We start from the raw sequence: 20,942 nt of genomic DNA on the forward strand, positions 1-20,942 counted from the left end.
TTAGGCAGCAGAATTGGAGAGGGTGGAGCAGGCTGTGTTTTGCTGTCTATCCTTTAGGCAGCAGAATTGGAGAGGGTGGAGCAGGCTGTGTTTTGCTGTCTATCCTTTAGGCAGGAATGACACACAACTTTACTGTATTGTTTGTATTAGCCTCCTGCAAGAGCACACACACACATTTGATTTATTTGACCTTTATTTAACTAGACAAGTCAGTTAAGAACAAATTCTTATTTACAATGACGGCCTACCCCGGCCAAACCTGGACGACGCTGGGCCAATTGTGCGCCCCCCTATGGGACTCCCAATCACGGCCGGTTGTGATACATCCTGGAATCGAACCAGGGTCTGTAGTGACGCCTCTAGCACTGAGATGCAGTGCCTTAGACCGCTACGCCACTCAGGAGCCCCGAAAAAAAACACACACACACACAGTGTGGTCTCATACTGCTAATTTGAGTGGGACATTATTATTTTAAAAAACCATATTGAAGGCTTTAACTGCTGGTGTGGCGCCTTTGTAATTTGAACAATACATATACTATATTTATTCACTCCCATAATCAAACTGTCAAGCTGTCTGCCAGCTTGAGCTGGACTGGTGAGAACATCAGAGGTGGACTGACCCTGCGGCCATGTTTGGTGATGACATCATCCTTATAATACACAGCGTTTTTATCCTGAGGTGACAGGTCAAATGGTTGGACAGTGCTGCATATGGAGAACACAGAACACATATTTGCTATGTATTTTGATCTGGCAATGGCTCTAATAACAACACAATAGAAAATACCAATGGAATGATTTTGAAATCCAGTGTTTATTGAGGATGTCAAGAAACAAAAGAACCCCAAATAGGTAATCATGTCACACTCAGACAAACAGGTTCCCTTTTGGTCCTCCATTCTATAGACATTCTATAGAGTTTGGCTCTAATTCTACTTCACAGCATCTTGAATGGCATTGCCTGAATAGAGTTCTGATGCATTATCATACTAACACAAAAGATGAGTCATGTTTCTACATCAGCAGTCTAAGTCTGTCCTTTGCGCAGATTCTCTTTCTGAAATTCAAGACTTCCTCCAGCTATATAAAATACTTCATCATTTTTAACAGCTGACTGACTCCTATGGTTGCAGGATGGCAACCACTCTAATGATGTGGCTGTGCACCACCATCACAAACACCCTACCTCCCTCCTCCACTATCAAACATTTCATGACAAGAAAACAGATTACGTTATATCACGATAGTAAAATATGCCAAGCATGTTGACAGTTGTACAGGTATGTCTAAAAAAAGGTGTTTAGGATTGAGGAATAGAGGAATTTTGGACGCTTCTGTATGGATACGTATATCTCCTGTATGCCTAGTCTGATGGTAAAGTTACACAACTGCAGTTTAGAAACTACTGCAGTCCACTGATGGGTAAACACAACTCTACAGTATGATATGCACCGAGGCAGTCCCAGGTGCCTCACAAGATGATAGATATTTTCATTTGTAGGCCTACTAATGTAGCTGCAAGACTACATATGTTTATAATCAGCTTACATGACTGACAATTACATGCCAAACATTGATGGCGATCATGAATGGTGTCACCTGTTTTAGCAACTACTTTACTTTATTACATTTACTTTTACAGGGACAGTGGACATTAATCAACATTACTACTGTATAAATGTGCCAGTTTTAGCCAGCCGGCTAATTTTCAACTGCAGTCCCTGGGCCAAGTACCATGTAACAACAGACTGTAATACAACATGATGTCATACACTTTGATTGTAGCTGTTGATTGTTTAACCTTTCAGAATAATGTTACGGTCAATGTCACTATTCGTACATTATTTACGTACATTATTTAAGGGCATGTCATGTCATAATGGTTGATATGTTTGGTATTACTTCAAAATATGGTGCGTCTCTAAGCAACATTTGATTGATGGGTTATAATGGTGCGTAATGATGAGAGGTACAGTATGTGAGGTAAGGTTAGTTATAGGAGCGAGATATGACAACCCCAGCTTGGGGACAGAGCTACAGATTCAGAGATCAGATTCTGTCAGTTCATCTACAGCCCACTCCCACTACCCTCCACATCACCCACAACGACCGAGCGTTTGCGCATCACAATGTTGCCGTTGCTCCTCCGCGCCTGCAGGGGCAGTGTGGCAGACTTGGTCTTGGGCTGCTTGTGGCAGGGGGCACGGTACTGAGGCAAGCCACTCTTGGTGGTGTCCAACTCCTCTGGGTCTTCCTCCAGGGCCCTGAGGGCAGAGATCACCTCCCTGTCCGAGGGGCTGAGGGTCAGGCATCCACAGGGACGTCCACCATTACCATTGCTAATACCCTCACCCCCCTCTCGTTCCTCCTCCTCATCCTCCACCGTCATGAAGGCGTCCCCCCACAGGCTCTCACACAGGTCCCGGCCATGCTGGTACATCTGTGGTAGCAAAGAGGAAATCATTGGAGGTGTAGTTTGACATTAGATTCGATATGACCCTTATCTTCTCTGTGTGTTGCAAATTATACCTCTGATTAAGGCACTCATTTTAATTGGGACTATTGATTACACAAAGATGTACCTTTTCTGAAAAAACAAAGCATTTGCCAGGCAGCAGCTGCCACTCCCACCTCTCTCTCACCCATCCATTAGTGCCCTCATCATACAGAGAAAGGCTTTTGGAGACATGGGGGACCAGCACACAAGGTCATGCTTCTTCTGTCATCTAAAAGCCAGCTGATTGAGGGAAATAAATATGTTTTCCCCTTCACTTTAATCCAAATTCAGGTTTTAGGGCCAAAAAAACCATAATGAAGTCTAAGCCTACATTTCTCAGAAAAGCTTGATATTGGAAAAGCTAATTGGTAGAATGGTAGACACCGTGGGCCTACACATTTACAGATGTAGGATCTTAATTTGATCACTCTTTTTTTGCTGAGAATTTTCCTGCACCGCAAGTGGTGGGGGCTGTGCTTTGGCAGAGTGGGTGTTTTTTTCCCCTTCCTGTTTGGCCCTGTCCGGGGGTATCATCGGATGGGGCCACAGTGTCTCCTGACCCCTCCTGTCTCAGCCTCCAGTATTTATGCTGCAGTAGTTTATGTGTCGGGGGGCTAGGGTCAGTTTGTTATATCTGGAGTACTTCTCCTGTCTTATCCGGTGTCCTGTGTGAATTTAAGTATGCTCTCTCTAATTCTCTCTCTCGGAGGATCTGAGCCCTAGGACCATGCCTCAGGACTACCTGGCATGTTGACTCCTTGCTGTCCCCAGTCCACCTGGCCGTGCTGCTGCTCCAGTTTCAACTGTTCTGCCTGCGGCTATGGAACCCTGACCTGTTCACCGGACGTGCTACCTGTCCCAGACCTGCTGTGTTCAACGCTCTAGAGACAGCAGGAGCGGTAGAGATACTCTTAATGATCGGCTATGAAAAGCAAACTGACATTTACTCCTGAGGTGCTGACTTGCTGCACCCTCGACAACTACTGTGATTATAGACCTGCGGTTTTCAACTCTCTAGAGACAGCAGGAGCGGAAGAGATACTCTTAATGATCGGCTATGAAAAGCAAACTGACATTTACTCCTGAGGTGCTGACTTGCTGCACCCTCGACAACTACTGTGAACATTTGAACATCTTGGCCATGTTCTATTATAATCTCCACCCGGCACAGCCAGAAGAGGACTGGCCACCCCTCATAGCCTGGTTCCTCTCTAGGTTTCTTCCTAGGTTTTGGCCTTTCTAGGGAGTTTTTCCTAGCCACCGTGCTTCTACACCTGCATTGCTTGCTGTTTGGGGTTTTAGGCTGGGTTTCTGTACAGCACTTTGAGATATCAGCTGATGTAAGAAGGGCTATATAAATAAATTTGATTTGATTTGAATGCAGATGAGCTTTCTTATTTAAATGAACTGAAAACCCAATCTAACACACAGTTATATTAACAGTATTACACTTTTCATGTAGCCTGCTTTTGGCCAGATAATAGCTTAACCACAGCTCCAGCTACATTATGGACTAGGCATTTAAATTCTGTTGCTGAATGTTTATTTTGCTGTGACATTATAGGTCAAATTAAGATCCTATATCTGTAAGCTCTGATTCTCTGGAGAGTGAGTCATCACCACTTTGTAAGAAGTGCTACCGTTACAACTTTCCTCTCTCCTCCCTCCCCCCTCTCCTCTCTCCTCCCCCTCTCTCCTCTCTCTCCTCTCTCCTCCCTCCCCCTCTCCTCGCTCCCACCTCTCCTCTCCCCCTCTCTCTCCTCCTCCCCCTCTTCTCTCTCCTCTCTCCTCCCTCCCCCTCTCCTCTCTCCTCTCCCCCTCTCTCTTCTCTCCTCCCTCCCCCTCTCCTCTCTCCTCCCTCCCCCATCTCCTCTCCCCCTCTCTCCTCCCTCCCTCCCCCTATCCTATCTCCCCCCTCTCCTCTCACCCCTCTCCTCTCCCCCTCTCTCCTCCCTCCTCTCCCCCTCTCTCATTCTCTGTCTGAGGGATAAGGAGTGAATGAGTCACTCAGAACATTTAGGAAGCACTGCTATATTGACTGTTAGAAGGACAGCGCTGTTGCTGTGCAGCAGATAGCTACTAGCTGGTCTTATTACTAGCCTCCTCTCCTGGGGTGGCCATGGTCATGTGCCCAACCCTAGTGCCCAACATTAACCTTACATTTGTTTTCATGAAGTTTTACAATATATACAATATATACAATATTTTTACTTTGCTGTTGGCTAGATCTAGAGGAAATCGCTCAGTTCTGCCTTAAGGAGAAGATTCATGCCAATAAACATCAACCTGCTGTTATCGCAACACAGGCTTGCCAGTCTGTATGCATGTTAGTGCAGAGTCACTGCCCACTTCAGAACCAGTGTTTGAGTGGAGAGCGTGAAGAGAGTGTTGGTTTCCTTGTTGATGATGTTAAGAAGCCACAGAACATTGCTGTGGCCAGTGAGGCGATGGAGAGGAGCCAGCAGAGCTTACAGGCGTTGAGGGAGAAAGCCAGAGAGGATCCTGGGAGAAGGGCCAGGGGGATGTTTTGATGGTTTGTACGTGTGTGTGCAGTATTGTGTGTGCATGTACAAATGTTTTTGTGTGTGTCTAGCTTATGTGTGAATGCAGTATGTGCATGTGTTTGTGTGTGTGTGTGTGTGTGTAGCCTATATGTGAGTACAGAATGTGCATGTGTTTGCTTGTGTGTGTGTGTGTAGCCTATATGTGAGTGCAGTAGCCAACGTGCAAGTGTGTGTGTTTCCGTGTATTTATTTGCATCCTGCCTGTGCTGTGTACAGTGGCCCTGAGGCAGACTGAGGCATTGTCAGCTCGTTAGAGAGGACATGTGAATGGGTGAGGTGCAGTTAGATTCCCAATTCCTTTGTCTGATGAGGAATCAAACTGAACATTCCAGTCTAACCTACAAACTGTTTACCTACAAACCTGTTTACTATCTTTGTTAAAATAATTGTTTTTGGAACAGCTGAAGATCATTAAAAGAGCCGTCATTAAAATGCCTGGACACAAATAGCTTCCAACCTCATTTGAGTTCCATTCAGTCAGTTGCTCTTAAGCAAAGGGTCAAACTAATGAATAGCATAAATCTGTGAAAATATTGTTATTGTGTAAACAATATTTCTATTAGATGTGAGTTGTTATGTTCAAACATTCTGACTCCTCCTTTTGGGGTCTTTTGGAGGTCTCCGTATAGCAGGACCCTCATATTCAGAACAGATTAACTTTAATTGAATGGCCTCACAATAATTATGTTTTTATTTGGTATATTTGTGGTTCCCTGACCTGCCTCTTCCACATAAACATACACACACTCCTGTCACCTCTCATCATCACATCCAACCACTGATTATGTGTGTGTGTGTGTGTGTGTGTGTGTGTGTGTGTGTGTGTGTGTGTGTGTGTGTGTGTGTGTGTGTGTGTGTGTCAGAGGGGGATGGTGTGGGGAGCTTAAGGAGGACGGGCTCAGTGTAATGACTGGAATGGAATCAATGAAACCATTATTTTTTTGTGTGTTTGATGTGTTTGGTACCATTCCATTCATTCCAATACAGCCATTACAATGAGCACGTCCCCTTACATCTCCTCCCATCAGCCTCCTCTGGTGTGCGTGCATGTTTGTGTGTGACTGGGAGGTTCACAGTTGGTCCCAGCTGTGCACAAGCCCTGGGTCACTCTGCCTCTTTTTATATCCTCCTCTGTCCAGTGGAGCAGTACAGAGCAGAGCCCAGGGGCGGACTGGCCATCTGGCTAGGACGGTTCTTAACTTCCTCAAAGAAACGAATCGTTGAGTCTAAATATCTCTTTTTGAAAACAAAATACAGATATATTTATAGCAAGGTTAAAACACAGCTCAACACAGCATTACAGCCAACTCAACATGGCTCCCTCCCATGAGACTGGCTGCTGCCCATCCAATCAACAGCCTACCTGCTGATACGGCACACAGTTCCCGGTGCAGTTCTGTCCTCTTGGGTCTCTGGCCCAGTTACGAGCACATGTCATGTCCATCCTGCAGGCCTCATACCTGAAGAAAAATGTTATGTTGCAATGACCAGATGACAGATCAACATTTGATACTGCTGGATGATGTGATTAGCCTTCAGTACAGTTTACATTGGGGACCCTAGATTATTGTAGTGAGCTCACCAGTCACGGCAGAAGCTGTGGCACAGTGGCACGGCCTGCATGGAGGACTGGAGGTGAGAGTGTGGCCAGCGGGCTGCATCAGGAGAACAACGGTAGAAACAGGTCACACGCTTCAGGAAGTCCTCACACCTGGTCATAGAGATGGATGAGAGAGAGAGAGAGAGAGAGAGAGAGTGTAGACCACAGCATGTAACTCTCTCTTTGCTCCAGTAGTGCAATGGTGTTGTCTTTGTTGGCTATTGGCTTTGATGTGATAGATTGAAAATATTGGTTATATCAGCTAGTCATGATCAAAGGCCGCTGTAAATGGCAGACTTACTTCGGGCTCAGTTTCCCACACTTGTCCCAGGGACTGTTCTTCTCACTGGTCATGGGATTAAGATCCTGGATGTCATCCTCTGAACAACATGCATCTGATGAGAGAACAGATATGGATAGATTATGACCATGGGGAGACACCTCATCTCATAGGAGGATTGAGGATTTAGATAGCAAACTTCCAACAGCAGTTTTCTCTCTTTATCATGGTTTGACGATGCATGTTGTTGTCTTTAAAAAGCACAGTGCTCTCACTCACTCTCAGCATAGATTGTGCACTCTTTCAGGTGAGGTTCCTGGCTGGGCGTGGTCTTCTGTCTACCGTCCTGTAGACACGCCCCCTCCAAACACAAAATGCGACCGATCAGGGTAGCCGCTAAATATGCACAGACCAATGGCAGGGAGTTTGACGTGATAGCCATTTCTTCAACCTGCGATTCGTTCAGCTAGCCGGCTATAATCAGGACCTTGGACAGCGGAGCGGGAGACAAGCGGGTTCAGTGAACCATATAATATGAAGCCCAGTTTTTAAAATAATGTGACATTTGAATGTTTCCCTATTGCCTATAGCACTAAAGAGAATGTTTCCCTCAAAAAGGAGTAAGATCAACCACGACTGATCAAAGACTGTCTAGTCTGTCCATAACATAGTTTGAATTCAATGACGTGCCGTGGAGCATCTAGCCTAATTAAGGAGGTTCAAGGATTGGTGTGATGTATGACACAGCCTGTGAAATATTAAGCTATAGCCTATCTAGCCATTGGATAACGCTAGGCATGCATAACAAAACCTGATTAAATCCTAAATATGGTATTTCTTATGAACTTTCATTTAACTATTTTATAGAACATGAGTTACAGACATGTTTATCACATTTCAGAGTTTACAAATCGCGTTGGTAGATGTATAACAATGTAGGCTACTTATTGTAGGTCGTCTGTATGTAGGCTATCAGCTACAAACCTACAAATGACTGACTTCCCTTCAGTAAAACGATGACCATACCTGACAAACTCAACTATCAACTAATAATTTCACAACAAAATAATTCAGATTTGAACAAATGCAAAGATAGGCTACTGTAAAACCATGTTTGATTAGCTTTAAACAAAATAACGGGAATGGCAAGATTTAACACCACAACATCCCAACTGCGTAGTTTGCAATCTGTGTCCATTTGTTTATTTTCCACTATCGACAAAAATACTTTACTCCTCGCCTGCCTTAGCCTACCTGGCGGTGGGAGAAACCGTTTTCCTTTTGATTCTGCTTGGTCTTGTGCGACGTGTCTCCTCAGCTTTGGAATCGTCGTCGAATCAGCACCACTCTACGCAGCTCTTCCTCCGGGCTGACTGCTTGTTATGATCACTTCTTCACAGGGGCAGCACGAGTTTCTCACTGGTTTAACTGAAGGATATCTAAGCCCCTGGCCACCTCCCCCACCTCCTCCTCCTCCTCCTCCTCCGACCTCCCGCTTGCTGGTAATCCATATCACACACACACACACACACACACACACTAATTTCTATCATATACATTAGAAAGATATGTGTGGAGGTATTCCCATCCAGTATTGTACCATGTAATATGATTTGTCCTGAGCATATTATGTCCAGGTAGTGTCATTCTGTATCAAACGTACTGTCATTCTGTATCAAGCACCAGTTACTGAAAAACACCAGGATATGGTTGTCATTGGATTCATCAAATTGATTGGTTCCTATATGAACATGTTGGCTCGGCGTTGTCCTTGGTATAAGTGCATCCTCCACAAGTGCTGAGTCACCTGTCCTCCCCTCCTCCCACAAACCCAGAGCTCAGGGCTTTGTGTGAAGGGGAGGTGAAGGATGAGATTTGATACTGTATGATATGCTGAGAGCATTGGAATACATCTCCCTTCTGACAACCATTGCCCCACAAATAACTTCAATCTGCCACTTGCAGCAAAATCCGCACTCCATTTATTTTTGCAATGAGGCATACATTTGTTTCAATGTTTTGATGTTTGGGCCTGTGTGACCTACTGTATGTTGGTGAAAATAGAGATCCGAACAGACACTTTGCCCAGTGCTCATCCTGTCCTGTACTCTTGTCCTGTAATCTCTCACCCCCTCAGACCCGGGGTGCCAACTAATCCCTGCCCCAGACTCCCTGTGTCGTCACTAGCCTTTTGGCCTCTTCACAGCAGATGGAGTTCCTTGTGGCCTAGATACGATTGCCTAAAACCAAGAACCTGAAATAATGTAACAATAAGATATGACAATGAGATATGACAATAAGATATGGCAGTAAGATAATGACATTCTGCTCCATTGACATTATTGGGTTTGGTAGCATTGGTGTGCAATACCTTGAGTCTTATATAAGTCCATTGTACAGTATTGAGTTCAAGTGTATTCATAGAAGAAAAGGATGGAGCTTAATGGAGCAATAACACATAGTAGACCTATAGAATGCCTAGATTCATATCATCCTATAGGAGGAGGATTCTACACATTTGCCTCACATGGGCCCAAATTCACCAGACAGTTTCATAATCAGGGGATGAGGTGGCGAGAGGCAGACAGAAACCATTTCCATTTGGCTATTAGAAGGCGAATAATGATATCCTTTGTGTGGGAGCTATTCAGGGACCAATGAAATGGGGGACAGAGATTTGCATTGCTGTGAACTGTTGTATTTAATTAACCGCGAGGTTGCCGGGAACCAGTCCTAGAGTTGGCAAACAGTGTAGCAATCCTTGTTGTCTCGCTAATTGCAAGACATTCTTTGCTTTGATCCACTGACCCATTTCTTAGGCTTTTGTTTTCTGATCGGTTTAAGAGTGGTGGACAATTAAAGGGGAAGACAACTCAAAATACTAATCTCATAGTCCCCCTTTTGAATTTCCAAACAAATAAAAAATATTAGTGTAGTCTGTGTTGCTTTGCAGAGGCTGTGTAGTGTGATTATGTAAGCTAAGAGAGGCTACACACAACCTGACCTCTCACGCAATGACAAGTGAAATACAGACGGATTGGAATTCCAGGCCAACAGAATGTGGCCTGAGTATTAGTTCCTCAAGACTGGACAATAGAAAAAATATGAAAAATATTCTGTGAAATTACAGAATAATGATAGCGTTACATACTTTATATGATAAAAAAAAGAAACTCTTTATATACAGTGCCTTCGGAAAGTATTCATACTCCTTGACTTTTTACACATTTTTGTAGGTTACAGCCTTATTAAAAAAAATATGTAGTTGTTTTTTTTACTCATCAATCTACACACAATACCCCATAATGACAAGACAACAACAGGTATAAAACGGAAATCAAATTTACATAAGTATTCAGACGCTACACTCAGTCTTCTTGGGTATGACGCTTCTTGGGTATGACGCTTGGCACACCTGTATTTGGGGAGTTTCTCCCATTCTCCTCTGCAGATCCTCTCAAGCTCTGTCAGGTTGGATGGGGATCGTTGCTGCACAGCTATTTTCAGTTCCCTCCAGAGATGTTCAATCGGGTTCAAGTCCGGGCTCTGGCTGGGCCACTCAAGGACACTCAGAGACTTGTCCCGAAGCAACTCTTGGCTGTGTGCTTAGGGTCAATGTCCTGTTGAAAGTTTTCATCAAGGATCTCTCTGTACTTTGCTCCGTTCATCTTTCCCTCGATCCTGACTAGTCTCCCAGTCCCTGCCGCTGAAAAACATCCCCACAGCATGATGCTGCCACCATCATGCTTCACCGTAGGGATGGTTCCAGGTTTCCTCCAGAAGTGACACTTGGCATTCAGGCCAAAGAGTTCAATCTTGGTTTTGCCAAACTCCAAGCGGGCTGTCATGTGCCTTTTACTGAGGAGTGGCTTCCATATGGCCATTCTACCACAAAGGCCTGATTGGTGGAGTGCTGCAGAGATGGTTGTCCTTCTGAAAGGTTCTCCCATCTCCACAGAGGAACTCTAGAGCTCTATCAGAGTGACCATCGGGTTCTTTGACACCTTCCTGACTAAGGCTCTTTTCCCCCGATTACTCAGTTTGGCCAGGCAGCCAGCTCTAGGAAGATTCTTGGTGTTTCCAAACTTCTTTCATTTAAGAATGATGGAGGCCACTGTGTTCTTGGGGACCTTCAATGCTGCAGAAATGTTCTGGAACCCTTCCTCAGATCTGTGCCTCAACATAATCCTGTCTCGGAGCTCTACGGACAATTCCTTCGACCTCATGGCTTGGTTTTTGCGTTGACATGCACGGTAATCTGTGGGACCTTATATAGACAGGTGTGTGCCTTTCCAAATCATGTCCAATCAATTGAATTTACAACAGGTGAACCTCCAATCAAGTTGTAGAAATGTCTCAAGGATGATCAAAGGAAACAGGATGCACCTAAGCTCAATTTGGAGTCTCATAGTAAAGGGTCTGAATACTTCTGTAAATACGTTTTTTCCCCCGTCTTTATAATACATTTGCAAAAAAAATGAAAACTTGTTTTCGCTTTGTCATGATTGTGTATTGTGTGTAGATTGTGGAGGATTTAAAAATATATATATCATTTAGGCTGTAAATAAAGGTCACAACAACCTGGGTGCTTTAATGTTCCATGTTTCATTAGGGTGTGTTGGGTGTGATGAAAATAAAGAGTGTGTGTGTGTGTCCGTTTGTAGAGCATGGCGCATTGGTTTGAAGCCCAACTGAAGCATAATCTAATGGCAAGACTCCCACCCTGTGGTTGTACTATGTTATTACACTTTGTAGGGTTATTCTCAGCCCGATGACCTCAAAGGTCATCAGGGGGTGTTCAGTATAACGTTGAAATGCATTGCTGTGTTAGTGCTCCCCACTAATTGGGAAGAGGCGCCCCGGGGTGCAATGCTCCATCCCCGCCTCTGGAAGTGGGTGTCGGAGGCAACGACGGATTGTGAGATGTTATCAATGTCTGCTCTCGGTGGTGGCTGAAATTTTGTGGAGTGTCTGGACTGAAACGCTTCTTTCTTAGAGGCCTACCGGATTAGTAGCTCACCTGGCTGTCTTGTAGACAGACACCTGTTCAGGACGGATGTGCTTCTAATGCTGCGTTAATGTCATGTCGGACTGATCGGAGAAATTACTTCAAATTCGGAGGACCGACTTGGAGCGTTGACGTGCTCGAGGCTCGGAAGGTACGCAAGAACCATTCTCACGATTGACAGCAGAAATCGTGTTGACAGCAGACACCATGTTTGTTGCCATTTTCAGTGGTGCATGATGTTGGAAAGATCGCAGTCCAGACATCATACCATCATATACGTGCATTTTTCCCAGTAGGAAGGATATATTTAGGGTCCCCGACATGATTTGAACGCGGCATAACTAACCCATTGTTTTATGTCAGATGGCGTCACTCCTATGCAACGCTTGCCCCTCAACCGATATCCTGCTGCGTTCAAGACAACTCAGAACTCGGAAACTTAGAAATGTCCGACTTGGAAACACGTTGTGGAAAGATGAGCTCAGAGTTTCCCAATTGGAAAGTATCAGAAAAAAATCTACCAATATCAAGCTCTGCGCAAAAAAACTGCCCCACATTTTAATTCAGAAGTTCAGAGTTTCCGGGTTGTCTTGAAAGTACCATTTGTGCAGGTGAACTCAACACCCTATCTGATGTTAGACTATGCTTCTAACCTTCTTGTCGTATTCAAGACAAGTTGCCTCGGAACTCGGAAACTCCCTACATTTCTGACTTGGAAACTCGTAGAAAGGTGAGGTTCGAGTTTCCCAATTGGAAAGTGTCCGAATCAACCAATAGGAAGTGCAACACAAAAAAATGTACTCATATTGTAACTATGAGTTTCTGAGTTGTCTTGAACTTGGCATCTGTTTCAGTGCTCTAATATATGCAGTGTTTTGTTTACATGTCATGATATGTAAAATCTTCCAAATTAGCTAAGCACCCTGGCCTGCTGCGTTGACAGGATTGGTGACAGATAAGCCCGTGTCTGGACATGTACAATTGCCATCGGCTCCTTAACAAAGGATCGAAAGGTTGTAACTGCATTAGAGAGTCCTGCCATGCCAAAGAGGTGCTATCCATTCATCTATTTTCTGAAGAAAAGTCCCACCCAACATTATACTGCCTCTACTCCAGTACCTAAATCAGGAACCGTAGACAGCACCACAGCCTTCCGAAAGAGCCAGTGACCTAACAACAACAGGTCAGGCCAACCTAGCTCTGTTTACCCCCCCACTCCATGGGGCCAAGGCCTATACTAACTTACCTCCCATTCTTTTCTTAATGGGATTGCCTATATACTGTGTCTCTAAACAACCAACAGGGATATTATTGGACTCTGTCTACAACAGAGCATATCATATGGTTACATGGATGAAGTTTGTTTTCAATAAAACAATGTATCTGTATAAATGAGAGTGGGGGAGTAAGGCTTTTTCATTGTCTTTTTCATCTTTTGGCATCCATCCAGCCTATGACTTGGCTGGAGGAGGCGGTAGACATTTTACGCTTTCCAAGAGTATCTTTTTTCATTTCCTTTCCGTGACAGACAGGCTCAGAGAAAGACGGAGTGATGAACAGAGAGAAATAATCAATGAGTAATAATCAGATCTGATTTCGACAGAGGTGCACTGACACACACACACACACTCTCTCTCTCTCTCTCTCTCTCTCTCTCTCTCTCTCTCTCTCTCTCTCTTTATTTTCATCACTCCCAACACACCTTAATGCCTACAGAAACTTGGTGACATTTATGCACCCACGGGGTTGTGACCGTTATTTGAGAGTATAGCTCCAGAGTGTCTGTCTGTGTGTACACACAGGGAAGATACACTGAGTGTACAAAACATTAGGAACACCTGCTCTTTCCATGATATAGACTGACCAGGTGAATCCAAGTGAAAGCTATGATCACTTATTTATGTCACCACTTCAATCAGTGTAGATGAAGGGGAGGAGACAGGTTAAATAATATTTTTTGGAGCCAATTGAGACATGGATTGTGTATGTCAAGACAAAATATTTAAGTGGCTTTGAACGGGGTATGGTAGTAGGTGCCAGGCGCAACGGTTTGAGTGTGTCAAGAACTGCAAAGCTGCTGGGTTTTTCACGCTCAACAGTTTGACGTGTGTATCAAGAATGGTCCACCACCCAAAGGACATCCAGCCATCTTGTCACAATTGTGGGAAGCATTGGAGTCAACATGAGCCAGCATCCCTGTGTAATGTTTTCGACACCTTGTAGAGTCCATGCCCCAACAAATTAAGGCTGTGGGGGTGTAACTCAACATTTGGAAGGTGTTCCTAATGTTTTGTACACTCAACGTAGCTTGCATGAGACAGTATGCAGACAGATTCATGTTTGTATTATGAGCAGTCTCTGCACTCAATCTCGTCTCCTGTAGATGGATTCGAGGGGAGCGTCCTCTCGTAAGGCCCTGTTTGTCCCATAACTCTACCTTTACATTGAAACCTCAGAGAGAACAGATCAATACGCCACACTGACCTCCCCCTCTCTGCCATCTCTGGAGCGCGACCAGCCGTATGCATGCTGATCACACTTTGTTTTGGCATTCATCATCATTCGTTGTAGACGAGGGGCTGTAACCACTGTTAATGAAATTAGTGGAACCGGAAAAACCCTGAGAAAGACTTGTTTGGATGGAACACCCCTGTGACCTATGTTCAGTGGGTCAGTGGGGCATTACCACTTCTAAGCCTGTTACTGCAGCAGGGTACTGTTTTTCTCACGCCGTCACACACTCTCAAACAGATTCACACACTGACCCTCTGCTTCTATTTAATAGGCTTAGTTGGACAGGAACAGAGTGTGAGTGTAAAGCCCGCATGTATGTGTGTGAGTGTGACAGGAGGTGTCCAGGGAGACCATAACTCCAGCTGTCTCTGTGGTCATCAAATCAACAGAGAAGTAGTACATCCTATATACATGCTGTGTATGATATCTATTCTGATCGCCATGTTTCACTCACAGTGCCTGCAGAGCCACTTGGCAACAGTGCTAATCATTGTTTTCTACTCCACAGTGACACACACACTCACACACAAACACTGCACTAAGACTTTAATCTATCTCAGTTTGCTCTCTGAAAACACTTTCTTCTAATGACGTTTGCTATGTCTGTCTTTGTTGTTGCCTGTTATCTCTGGTATATTGTGTACTGCCTTCTGCCTGAGCTAAGTAACTATGAATTATACATGAAAAGGAGTTTCTCTTCAGAAGTTGGCTTCTGTGACAGAAAAGTGACAGAAAAACCTCTCTCATAAGTAAAGTTGTTTATTTTTTTAACCAGAATGTCCCATTGAGTAAAAAAAAAAAATAAAGATTGTAAGACCCGAACGTGACCAGGGCAAATCCTTCCTTGAAATCCCCTGTCATCAGGAACAAAGACTAATTTACCTGGATCTCTAATACAGTTATCTGGCACATATGGGTTTACGGTTACCGTCTGCTGTTATCTCAGTTACAGTAAAAAGAGTCTGATCCAGGAGAATATCTAGCTACCCAAAAGAAAGGAGCCATGGTCATTAGGCCAGGCAGGCTGTTCCCTCAGTCCCTGGCTGGTTGGTTGTGAGCCATTTGAAATGTGTGTGTGTGTGTGCCTGTGTCTGTGTGTGTGTGTTTGACCAATCATCTTAGAGTGGCTGTCCCTAACAGTGGGTGATGACTGTGGTGCTGATCAGAGCTTACAGTAATGGCATCCTGCTGGGCTCATCCATTGGTTTAGCAGAGGGGACTCACCTCCTAACTCAGACACAGACACGCTGACCACACGGATTACCCACCATGTCTTCTGTCATCATCTAGTAATGACGTCATCTTGTTAGTGCTCGGGTGGGGATCTTCTTAATGCTTGGGTGGGGGGACATGTGCTGAGAGAGAGAGAGAAAGAGAGAGAAAGAGAAAGAGAGAAAGAGAGAAAGAGAGAAAGACAGACAGACAGGCAGGCAGGCAGACAGACAGACAGACAGAGAATAGATAGGATACTGTTTACTGTGACTTTGATTTGTTAGTGACTCTATGATGGGGCAGTGTGTCACCTGCATTTGCATGATACAAAGCAGGCCAATCCAGATCTGACTGTACCACCATGAACAATAACTGAAAGCCTGCCTGAAGACTGGTTTACGTTAAACTGCTTGATCCTTTTATTGCCTCATGGATTTCCTATGTAAAATATATTGTCAGTCACTTCTCACTGGGAGAAGGCCAGCATGGGTCCACTCAGTGCTGTTAAAATAGGTGTGACAACTTTGCTGCACTGTCACATGTCACCACTTGGTGGCAGTGGCACAGTTGGGTTTTATTACAGTGAAGCTGGTCTTGTTTACCAGACTCATGTCCCTCCACAGCGGCTGTGGTATGAAACTATAGTTCACCACCTCTTCAAAATGTAATAAAATGAAACTACTCATTAGGAATAATCGGATTGAGTATAGAACAGTCTGGTCTAAGGTTACAGTGGTTTGGGAAAAGCAAGGAAAAGAGAAACAAGGAAACTGATGTTCCTATGGGAATGTCAATGGATGGTTCAGAGAAGAAGAGGGAAAAATAACTGCCAACATCAGTTGTGTTTTTATCTCTGTCTATTCTCCTCTCCTCCCTCTCATCCCCTCGTTTCTGTGATGTTTACACTCCTCATGGCTTGGCATTGGAACAAGCCCCTTGTGTGGCTGAATGTGTTCTCTGAAGTCCAGAGCCACGTCTGTTGCCTCTTAATGATGATCCTCTGGGGATTCTTTCCACGCAGGTGGTGTGTGTGTGTATGTGTGTGTGTGTGTGTGTGTGGAAACTGTGACCCACTTCTTTGGCATCCGTCTGCTCACTCTGCCATAAAGGCCTGATCGGTGGAGTGCTTCAGAGATGGTTGTCCTTCTGAAAAGTTCTCCCATCTCCACGGGGGAAGTCTGGAGCTCTATCAGAGTGACCATCGGGTTCTTGGTCACTCCCCTGACCAAGGCCCTTGACCAGGTGGCCAGCGCTAGAAAGAGTCTTGGTGGTTCCAAACATCTTCCATTTAAGAATGATGGAGGCCAATGTGTTCATGGGCCCTTCTGTACTGCCAAAATATGTTGGTACCCTTCACCAGATCTGTGCCTCGACACAATCCTGTCTTGGAGCTCTACAGAGACTAATTTGACTTCATGGCTTAGTTTTTGCTCTGACATGCACTGTCAACTGTGGGACCTTATATAGACAGGTGTGTGCCTTTCCAAATCATGACCAATCAATTGAATTTACCACAGGTGGACTCCAATCAAGTTGTAGAAACATCTCAAGGATGATCAATGGAAACAGGATGCACCTGAGCTCAATTTCGATTCTCACAGCAAAGGGTCTGAATACATAAGTAAATAAGGTATTTCTGTTTTTCTAAAAACCTGTTTTTGTCATTACGGGGTATTGTGTGTAGATTGATGAAGTAAAATGTGTATTTAATCCATTTTAGAATAAGGCTGTAATGTTACAAAATGTGGAAAAAGTCAAGGGGTCTGAATACTTTCCGATGTACTGTATGCCCACCAGACTTTTACCTGCCGTGCAGGGCATCTTGCAGGGTCTATCGGTCAGACGAGTTAAAGCAACAAGGAGCAATAATCAATACAGTACCTGCAGTATGTCTGAAGGCACCACAGCAGTAGAGATGCCTGAGGATTTCACTGAGTGGAGTGGATGAGGTGCTACAGGGTTTGGGTGAGGGACTGGCTTCCTGATAATGGCTTACCTGATTGTGTTGTGAGTGTTTGTCTCTGTTAGGTGGATGTTGGCTGGATAGAATTGGAACATAAAGAGCAGCCATCAGCATTAGGAAAGCGTGCCAGCCAGCCAGAAAGCCCTGATGGTTGCTATTTAATCAAATGAATCAAAGCCTGCTTACCACAGCCTTTCTCCATGATTTTGCATCATGAGCACAATGTACTAATTCAAGTGGCATCACAATTCTATGTGGAGAATTAATCTGTTGAATACATTTAAATTGGTTACAGCATATTTGTTTGGACAGGATGGTCTAGCTGGACTGTGTGTGTGTGTGTGTGTGTGTGTGTGGTGCAGTGTTGCTCTGTGGGCTGGCTATGTCTGGGCTGAGGGTGAGGTCATCATTGCGTGGGCCATACACTCGGACCGACCATATGTTACATGAAAACAGCGTGAAAGTCCTAATCCTTGATCGCAAAGCATTACGCAACCTCTCTCTGCCAAAGGGCAACCCATCTGTCCCTCATCATCATCCCAGGCAAACAAATATGATGGGAGGAACTCATTATAGTAGATCTGTAGATCTATCCAATGGCCAACTGTCCAAGGGCAAACATTGGCCATTGTTTGTGCTCCTTCTTTTCACTCAGGTCATGCACTGTCTGACTGTCTGTTTCAGTTTGTTCACAAATGTTGAGGGCACCAAACCATGAGTAAAACATTCTCTCCACTCAAGCATTTTTCTGATGGAGAGAGACATTCAAAAGTTTCAGCTCCCAGCCCTCTAGTCGTTCATTCTAATTCATTCAAAAAGTGGATGACAAATGTTTGAGATCTAACCTGTTTGCTGCACATAGGCAGATTGATCAATAACCAGGACCTAACGATATTGGAAATGGGCCAGGAATGATCAGTCGTGCCTAGGGGGGTTAAATCCTGGGTATGCCATGCATGATAAAGATGATCCATGCTTGATCAACAGCGGGTCAGAAGACTTACTGGATTCCATTCGCATGGTCTCCTGATTTGAGCTTTTGAGACCAACATACACCATGAACAGATATTGCGAAAGGATAAATATATACAGTACCAGTCAAACGTTTGGACACACCTACTCTTTCCAGGGTTTTTCTTTTTTTTTAAACTATTTTCTACATTGTAGAATAATAGTGAAGACATCAAAACTATGAATTAACACCTATGGAATCATGTAGTAACCTAAAATATATTTTATATTTGAAATTCTTCTCCACTCTTTGCCTTGATGACCTCTTTGCACACTCTTGGCATTCTCTCAACCAGCTTCATGAGGTAGTCACCTGGAATGCATTTATATAAACAGGTGTGCCTTGTTAAAAGTTCGTTTTTGGAATTTCGTTCCTTCTTAATGCGTTTTAACTAATCAGTTTGTAACGGTCTTCTACTATCTCCTCCTCTGACGAAGAGGTATAGCAAGGATCGGACCAAAATGCGGCGTGTAGATTTTGATTCATGTTAAATGAAAAACACACTAAACACAAACACTACAAAACAATAAACGTAACGAAAACCGAAACAGCCTATACTTGTGTAAACTAACACAGAACAAGGACATCAGGACACTAAGGACAATCAACCACGAAACACTCAAAGAATATGGCTGCCTAAATATGGTTCCCAATCAGAGACAACGATAAACACCTGCCTCTGATTGAGAACCACTTCAGACAGCCATAGACTTAACTAGAACACCCCACTAAGCTACCATCCCAATACCAACACACCACATACAAAAACCCATGCCACACCCTGGCCTGACCAAATAAATGAAGATAAACACAATATATTTCAACCAGGGCGTGACACAGTTGTGTTGTGACAATGTAGGGGTGGTATACAGAAGATAGCCCTATTTGGTAAAATACCAAGTCCATATTATGGCAAGAACAGCTCAAATAAGCAAAAAGACATGACAGTCAATCAATCAGGAAAATGTTAAGAACTTTGAAAGTTTCTACACGTGCAGTCGCAAAACCACTAAGTGCTATTATGAAACTGGCTCTAATGAGGACCGCCACAGGAAGAAGACCCAAAGTTACCTCTGCTGCAGAGGATTAGTTCATTAGTTACCAGCCTCAGAAATTGCAGTCAAAATAAATGCTTCACAGAGTTCAAGTAACAGACACATCTCAACATCAACTTTCCAGAGGAGACTACGTGAATCAGACCTTCATGGTCGAATTGCTGCAAAGAAACCACTACTAAAGGACACCAATAATAATAAGAAACTTGCTTGGGCCAAGAAACACAAGCGGTGGAAATCTGTCCTTTGGTCTGATGAATCCAAATTTGAGATTTTTGGTTCCAACCGCTGTATCTTTGTGAGACGCAGAGTAGGTGAACAGATGATCTTTGCACGTGTTGTTCCCAAGGCGAACCATGGAGGAGGAGGTGTGATGGTGCTTTGCTGGTGACACTGTGACTTATTTAGAATTCAAGGCACACCTAACCAACATGGCTACCACAGCATTCTGCAGCAATACGCCATCCCATCTGGTTTGTGCTTAGTGGGACTATCATTTATTTTTCAACAGGACAATGACCTAACACACCTCCAGGTTGTGTTAGGGCTATTTTACCAAGAAGGAGAGTGATGTAGTGCTGCATCAGATGACCTGGCCTCCACAATCACCCAACCTAACCCAATTGAGATGATTTGGAATGAGTCGGACCGCAGAGTGAAGGAAAAACAGCCAACAAGTGCTCAGCATATATGGGAACTCCTTCAAGACTGTTGAAAAAGCATTCCAGGTGAAGCTGGTTGAGAGAATGCCAAGACTGTGCAAAGCTGTCATCAAGGCAAAGGGTGGCTACTTTGAAAAGTCTCAAATCTAAAATATATTTTGTTTTGTTTAACACTTTTTTGGTTACTACATGATTCCATTTGTGTTATTTCATAGTTGCAATGTTGTCTCTATTATTCTACAATGTAGAAAATAGTACAAATAAAGAAAAACCCTTGAATGGGTAGGTGTGTCCAAACTTTTGAGTGGTACTGTATATCGTATACAATGTACATCATTTTGATTGTAAAGCTGGTAAAAAAAATAATGACAATGCAATGGCTCGCAGTAAAACTATCTAAACGCTAAGGCACTCATTCGTAGGCTACGTGGCGCTGTCCATGGTCCTAAATGACCAGTATGGCCGTTCACAAGCATGCGGTTCTCATCGTTGCCCAACAATGAAGTAGTTCACCCCATATTATCCTTTTTATCCCCCCCATTTACCTGTGGCGAGAAGAGAGGGATGTTAAA

General features: G+C 44.0%; 1 protein-coding gene across 1 annotated transcript; it reads right to left on the reverse strand.

Moving 5' to 3' along the window:
* Positions 1-798: 798 nt before the first annotated feature.
* LOC112258861 (riboflavin-binding protein) lies at positions 799-8,366 on the reverse strand. The gene is made up of 6 exons (XM_024433492.1): positions 8,199-8,366; positions 7,224-7,431; positions 6,966-7,059; positions 6,647-6,775; positions 6,428-6,524; positions 799-2,443 (listed from the first exon to the last, which is right to left on the reverse strand). Exons 2-6 carry the CDS (start codon positions 7,384-7,386, stop codon positions 2,072-2,074), a joined length of 855 nt encoding a protein of 284 aa, XP_024289260.1. The 5' UTR covers positions 7,387-7,431; positions 8,199-8,366; the 3' UTR covers positions 799-2,071.
* Between the last annotated feature and the right edge of the window lie 12,576 nt (positions 8,367-20,942).

Source organism: Oncorhynchus tshawytscha, linkage group LG09 (genome assembly GCF_018296145.1).
Source record: "Oncorhynchus tshawytscha isolate Ot180627B linkage group LG09, Otsh_v2.0, whole genome shotgun sequence".
Taxonomy (NCBI): domain Eukaryota; kingdom Metazoa; phylum Chordata; class Actinopteri; order Salmoniformes; family Salmonidae; genus Oncorhynchus; species Oncorhynchus tshawytscha.